Genomic DNA, 7,726 nt, shown 5'->3' with positions numbered 1-7,726 from the left:
GTAAGTTTTATTTACACAGGAATTGTTACTAGTGGTTTTAAAGGACAGCTTGATCCTTCTATTTACAGTTATATACAGATTTATAGTTGAAAAGTAAGAAAACTGTACAAGATAACACAAAAATATAAGACAAATTGGATCCAATTAGAGTAGTGAATACATAAGTTAAGAAAAATTTGACATTTAAATTTCAATTTGTAATGTTATGAGTAGTATATATGTAGTTTTTAAACCAGATAGCAATGTAAGTTACACCACACTAAATCTTTACCCCAATTATGTAGACTCTGCTTTTAAACACCAGACAACTGGAAGCCTCCTGCACTTAAAAATACATAATGGTAAATTTTGACTTGATTTCCACAGAGGGACCAGTTACAAAAACCCACATGTAAGGAATTTATTTACATTAAATATTAGCAAAAATGGACCAAGAGAGTGCAAGTGTTCCTCACCTGCAGTGCTATCCATTTTAAATTTCCATCCCCTACAATCAGAAGTTGTTGTACAGCATCTTTGAGAATAGGAAATGTTTGCAAATATCTGCTATGACACATACAATATGACCTCATGTCTCACAGTTAAAAGATGTTAAAGAATTAAGTTTCACTAAACCAAATGCTTTTTGGATTTCGGTATTGCACACTAATAAAAGACAGTATCAAAAGTGATTCTGTGTCTGCATCATTCCAAAGTGTTAAAAGTGGCTGCTCCTTTGACAAGGCAAAGTCTGCAGATAACTTTGCCAGTTCCTAGTGTTCACTGTTACATAAAAGTATTTCCTAGTTGGAAATGGCTCGACAAAATAAAACTTCTGGTGGCAAAACCCTTCCACAGAATACCCACTGCATTTTTAAACAAGCTTCACGACCAATACATCAAAACTAATGCTTAACACCACTTGCTTTGAAAGCTGTACACACTGAAAATATTAGCCCTGATCTTAGCACTGTTCATAATTCAGATGATTTTTGCTCTAACAGGTTTGGGCACAATAATTCCACAGTTCCTGAGTTAATTACATTTGCCCAGACTGAAGAATGAAGCTGCAACTTAAAAAAAAAAAAAAAACACAAACACAAAAAAACCCCAAAACCACAACAAAAAAACAAGTAAATAAGACAATACCCATTCCCAATTTTTAACCATCTTGGGACATAAACATACCAAACCACCTTATTTGGTCCCCGATACTTTCAAATGGTTAATTTTGGAGGTAATATTTGCACCAAAGCATTTGGTTTGGATAGCAGTTTTGGGGCCTTAAGATTTAGCATTTCCCTCATCCCCCCCAAAAAGTGCCTTTGTGGTATTTGTAAAAAACGTTATGCCTCAAAATTTTTTTGAAGTACCAACAGAAATTATTACAAATGTTTATTGCATTGAGCTGATTCTTTTAAACTATTAAATATGAACTCCCCCACTTCTCAGTTTCATAGGTTTTAGCATTCTATGTGAAAACAAGTCTTCCCACGACAAAAGCTAATACTGGCAAAAGGGTGAAGATTTCATCAGTTCATTACTCCACTGAGAACTGTGCCTGTTTTCCATCTCATTTTCACATTTTCTGTAGTGCTTTTCCACATAGAAGTGATGTGAAGACTCTTTTGTCATCAAGTGGTTTTCCACATTTTCAATTGATCTAAACATTACGACAATTAGCTTTTCAGTGCTGGGCTATGGTTCTTGTCCCCTTCTTTGCTGTCCTTCATCAGTGAGGCAAACACCTGGAAAAGTAAGTTATTTAATGAATATTTTTAAAGCCAGTCTTATAAAATAGATCAATATTAACCACCATGATATTATCATGGAAATTAATTTCTAGAATAAGACACTAGATAGGCAGTGCCCATTGCTCAGAAGTCAGACATACAGCATAGTCATTAAGAGAAGTGCCTCATAAATTAATGTGCTGACATGTCTGGCTTTATATATATACACACACCTCCTTCAAGAAACTCACCTGTGCCCATTTTTTGTTGCTGTTCTGCATCTGAATAGCTGCAATACAACTAAAAAGCTTTTCTGATGTAATGTCTTCTGGAAGTTTTGTTAGAAACTGTGCTATATGAATAAAGTCCATCTGTAGGAGAATATCTTCATATAACCGAAGGATTCCTAACCCTGTCCTAAACAAAAATTCTTCTCCATCTCTACAGAAAACGTCCCAGACACGACAGGCCAGATCAAGTGGTAATGACTTGCTGTAGAGTGTAAAAATCCTACAATTGAGAAAAAAAAGGCACAGTTATAACTTTAACCTATCTCAGAAAGAGGAAAATACAACCTCCTTTAAGTCTCAGTTACGTTAGCTGAGAGTTAGCAGATAACGAATTATTTCATACGTTCTTATTTTTTCCATTATTTCAAAGATCCACAAGTCTCCAGTTCTTAAAGTCAGAACCCTTACTCTGAAACCCATGTCTTTTCTTGCTACAGGGAATCTTGAATTTGAAAGCCATCTCATTTAGAAAGCTCTGACTAGAGAAATTACAAACATCTTTACACTCAAACAGGGTATAATATATAAATAAGAACTTAAACCTTCCCATTCTTTAAGCCATAGAGTTTAGCAGCTCTGTTCACCATTTGTTTTCTAACCTAAATCTAAAGCCACAAATCATCTCAATAGGAGGCTACATCCCACTGATGTACTAATGAGAACTCAGTAACTACATTTCCATGATACATTTTGAATTTCTATTCACATTAAAAATTGCCAACATCGTAATACAGTTGGTGTTCTATTCTCACTGGGAAGAGCCCACTTGCCCTTCTTACTGCAAAGTTTATTTTTAAAAATCACTCATTATACATGGGCTGAGAGTTCAGCCTGCTACATGTACCATATTGGAGAACCCCTCCCATAAATTTGTAGTGGTTCATTTGATACAAAGCATGGTGCTCTCTGTTTCCCCAGCATTCCTGCTGGGAAGTGATTCAGGAACCTCAGAACGCTCCTTACCGCAGACTACCACCACCTCTTCCACTCTCCTTTTACAAGAGGAGCTCTTTCTATCTCAAGGCCATCTGTGGAACATGTGCATGAATAACAGTCTTCATTTCTCATGGGTAATTGGAAGCAGAATATTCTAGTACTTCGTATAGCAGCACTATTTCTGCAACATGTATACCTCTCTCGATCGGCCTGAACTCTCAGGACTGCAGCACACTCCTGACTCAATGCTGCTGTTGTATAACCTGCTGCTGCTGAGACTGATAAGCTGCATCTTATAGCCAAAGTTCTTAATTCCCCAGTACTCAGACGACATGATGGTTTTTATATTATTTAATTCTACTCAATTCAATTTACTCTGTTAGAAACTTCTAACCTCTCTAATAATACTACATGAAGCACTTTTTATCCACACACAAATGCTTATGAATGACATTCTGTACTCAAGAATGCTGCCTTGTGCTACAGGCACATAACATAGTTTGATACTCTCTGCTTTAGAACATTCATTACTTCAAAATGTTCACTGTATTTCCAACCTTATCCCTTCCCAAACCAGGTCCTAAATTTTATCCTCCTTCTGCTTTGCAGTAGCTGATGATGTTCATTTCATCAAGTCACAATCAGTGTAGAAGCCTTCTCTCCCCTACTTATGTTACACGTAGCTGTCTTACCTGCAGTGACAAGAAGATGAGACACAAGACACACAGGACTCCTGTGTGTCTCCTTTTCTATCTGAATAGTTGTTGTTCCTAATCCCAGTTCATAAAATCTGAATCCTGCCAGAGGAACTGCTTTTGCAGAAAGCAGCTCACCAGAATTTCACAAGACCTAGGAAGCTAAGGTACATAAACACCTACCGAATGCTTTTTTTTGTGTTGTATTTCTATTGCTGAAAAACCTGTAGCAAAATGGAAAGTGTTCCAACAGTTATTAGATTAGATTTGCTATGTTCTCTGAACTCACCAGTCTATCAAATATATGTCTGGAGTAAGACTGTATGATTTGAAATGAAGAAACAATTTAGGAAGATTTTCTTCAAAGAATACTTCAAAGGCTGCAAAGTATTTCAGCATCTGTAGAGACAGTAAAGCACCTCATAAGCAATCATCAAAAGAATGTTTAGTTGTAAAATAACACAAACACCACCAAGAACTGAGGATGACAACATAGCACAATGCAACTTCTTAGGATAAGCACGAGTATTAAACAGTAGGATGTGTTCTATGGATTAGTATCTGGTATTCTCAGTTTTGTAACTAGAGGTTAAAGTTCTCCATTATTCAACAGAACAAAAGGAAGTCCTCAATAAATCAACTATGCTTCAAGTCAAAAGAATGTTATGGTTCGAAACCAGAAAAACTGTGCATACCATGCTGTGATCCACACGGAAAAAGGCCAGCTGGCATGGCTTGTTTAGAAGGTTAGCAAAGGCAATGAAAGCATCTGCCTCCTCCAGATTGAGAATGAGCACAGCAGCAATGAAGGACATCCCTTGTACCTTCAAGTGGGAAAAGCATTGGGTAAATATAAGTGAGTAGGTTCAGTACATCTTATATCTTTGGAAATGCAAATATTTACAGTCTGCAATACATAAAATACCATTGCATAACATATCCAGATGAACAGAAACAATAGGGATAAATTTTTATGCATGCAGACAATTTTATTTCAGCAAGACATAGTGTGTTTCTTCAGATGCCAGTTTTGGGTGACTGATGGAAGTTCTGGGAGGTCTCATGATCACAAGTCATTGGGACTTGGAATGCAAGAAATTAAAAACCACACAGGATGTATGCAGAGCTCATAAAAGACAAAATTTTGCCTTAAGTTCATTGTTAAGCTATGGGAAAAGCAGACATGGAGAAAAACCTCACATATGGGACAGTTTAGACCCAGACAGATACGTTGGAATTGAGACAAAGTTCTGTTTCAGAACAGTCAATATATAGATTTCTACTTGCCAAACAGTGTTTGTTCACATACATAAAAGCACTTTTAAGTGGTTAGCTACAAGTTTACATTTTTCCATTAATACTCTCTCAAAAACACTTTAGCCTGCAATAAAAGTGAAGAGCATTATTCTTGTCGTTGTTAACTGATGAACTGAATACTCATTATTACAAAAAATAACAAATACTTATATATTATAAAAATAATTTTACTCATTTCAACTGCAATGATGATAATTCTGCTGTTTCTAGGCATTTACGCTGCTCCTCCTCGTTTAAAAAAATGCACTTAGTATTTTAACCAACTAGGGAAAAAAGTCCCACAGCTTTCCAATTTTGCGCAACAGATGGGTGTGGAAATAAGATTAAATTTACTGCCATATTAACATTAAAAGAAAAAAAAAATCTATGATCAGCAATATCCAGGCTAGCTGTGTTCCTCATGAAAAAGAGAAGACCTATCCATGAAAAATTACTTTTCTTTTTAAAGCTCCACCCTGGGAACAAGCAGTCTCAGAACCTGCAGAGTTTGTAATCTCACTTAAAGAGCATGGGAGGGTTTCTGAAAATGAGGTCACAGATGAGAGTATTCAGGGCTAAAAGACATTTGAACATGAAAAAACAACTAGATATTGATGCAGAGTCCCAAGTATGTCTGATTTAGAGGAAAACACGCCCTGTGTTAAGTAATGTTTTGTTGCTTGGATCAGACTTAAAACTCTTCAAGTTCTTTTTAGCTGAGAATCAATTAGAGCTTGTGAAAGGTGTTCCTAGCTACTGCTAGAAAGAAAAAACAAAAAAGCATCTGTTTGTTATTTAACTGCTTCTGTAAGCTGACACCATTCAATGTTAGGTTTAGTTGGCTGCTTTGTGGGATTCTTGTCAGTTTCTTATGGGTGGGTTTCTTTGGTGGTTTTTGGTTTGTGGTTTTTGTTTGTGGGTTTGGTTGTTTGCTGTGGGTTTTCTGCTTGTTTGTTGTGGGGTTTTTTGGTTGTTTTTGGTTGGGTTTTTTGTTTTTTTGTTGTTGTGGTGTTTTGTTGTTTGGGGTTTTTTTGTTTGTGTTTTTGGTTTTGTTGTTTTTTTGGTTTTTTGTTTTTTTTTACACATAGTAATGTTTGATGCAAACAATCTTATTTTCACTGAACTCAGTTGAAGTGATTAATTTTTGACAACACCAATAAGGATTTTCTGGAGTTTAGGACATGCGGTAGTGAAGCAGAGAGCGTGAGTGTGGAAATGGCAGCAGTGGGAGCAACACTAGGACAGAAGAGGCTAAGGTCTCGCTGTAAGTCTGCCAGCATTTTGGGTTTTTCTGTATGTACTGTGGGTCTGTCAAAACTACAATGCCTTGTGAACACACCTATTTAAAATTTTCCAAGCAAGCCAAATAGTATACCCACCCTTGACATTCAGTACACTTTCAGCTATTTCATTGTCTCTAAGAATTACCATCACTGTAACTGCTATGAAATGAATAAATGCCAAAGTTGATTTTTTTTTTTTAAGTGCTAGTAGCATAAAGTTTAGATAACCTATTTATTTAATACATTCTAATACATGACATCCTAAGTTTATTTGCATGTTATAAACATTTTACAGCAAATACTTACATATCCCACATCTGGTCTGTAACATGTATATGCTCCTAAAACACTATGCAGGAGATCATGATAAGGACCACCCTAATACAAGGAGAGGGAGTAGAGAGAAAAGAGGTTTCTTCAAAATCACTTTATAAATATAGGAAGGCAACAAGCCACTACTTTAAAATACAAGTGAGCCAGTGAATTCTTGCTTTGTTCACATCTACAATAATACTAGGTTTTACTCCATGCATTACCATGTATGGTTTTGAGATGTTAAAGGAAAAGTAATCGACCAATAAACCTATGAAATAATTCATCAGAAATCAGTACTTAATGGAAAATGAGGATATCTGGTACACATCCAGGGTTGGTTTTTCCGTTTCAGAAACAGTGGATGGTTTAATTCCTAATAACATGAGTTACTGTATTACAACAGTGGATGCTATTTTATACATGTATATGCATATATTCTATCTATATAAAAATCAAAAAGCCTAAAAATGTGTACTAAAACAAGATTTCAGAATAAGAAATGAGAATATTCTAATTTTTGCATGTAATTTCATGAACATTAGTAAGAACCACACACATTTTTTCCAAGAGAGTTATAATCCATCATAAAGTGTCCCTACTTTATTCTCACCAAAAAAAAAAAATTACTATTTGCTGTTGTGTGTAGAAAAGAACTAATTCTACTTTTGTTGTTTTATACAAATAGTTTCTAAAAACTATTCCAATATTTAGCCAGCTAGGTTTCTTTTCTTGTTTAACTATTGAGAAGTTTACAGTTGTCATAACTGAAGTTACAGAAATCTCACCTTCTGGAAAATATACAGGGATGGAAATGTGCGTGATATATCCAACTTAATGAGCTCCAGACTGGCCTCACGATCAGCAACAGATGCACCCACATCTGCAAGCAAAACCAACACTTATTAAAACTGATAAATTTTACAGACTTCAGAATAAAACAGCCATAGGCACATAAAGACTTTCAGGATCTAAGAAGTTATCTAGTTGAAATTCTTGGAGTGCACTTCTACAGTGCTGTACTTCAAGAGCTGAAGCTGCCCATTGATACCTGGTATAGGCCATCAGCTCCAAAAAGTGAGGGAAACGATCAGCAACTACTACCTGTCTGCTCATTGTTTTGCAAGTCACCTTTACACCATTCAGACTTTAAAACAACAGGTTACCTTTTCCTTCTGTATCACACTCTGTCCAGGCCCAGA

At 35.8% G+C, this 7,726-nt stretch overlaps 1 protein-coding gene across 1 annotated transcript in view; it reads right to left on the bottom strand.

Annotated features, from left to right (window-relative positions):
* Positions 1–110: 110 nt before the first annotated feature.
* Positions 111–7,726, bottom strand: part of LOC135990760 (TBC1 domain family member 12-like) — a 45,163-nt gene continuing 37,547 nt past the window's right edge. Inside the window, 6 exon segments of the mRNA XM_065638784.1 lie at positions 111–1,727; positions 1,964–2,222; positions 3,923–4,032; positions 4,329–4,457; positions 6,519–6,590; positions 7,313–7,407. Of these exon segments, the coding sequence (XP_065494856.1) occupies positions 1,659–1,727; positions 1,964–2,222; positions 3,923–4,032; positions 4,329–4,457; positions 6,519–6,590; positions 7,313–7,407 (734 nt within the window). The 3' untranslated portion in view covers positions 111–1,658.

Source organism: Caloenas nicobarica, chromosome 7 (genome assembly GCF_036013445.1).
Source record: "Caloenas nicobarica isolate bCalNic1 chromosome 7, bCalNic1.hap1, whole genome shotgun sequence".
Taxonomy (NCBI): Eukaryota; Metazoa; Chordata; class Aves; order Columbiformes; family Columbidae; genus Caloenas; species Caloenas nicobarica.
This window is presented reverse-complemented; position numbering and strand designations above follow the sequence as displayed.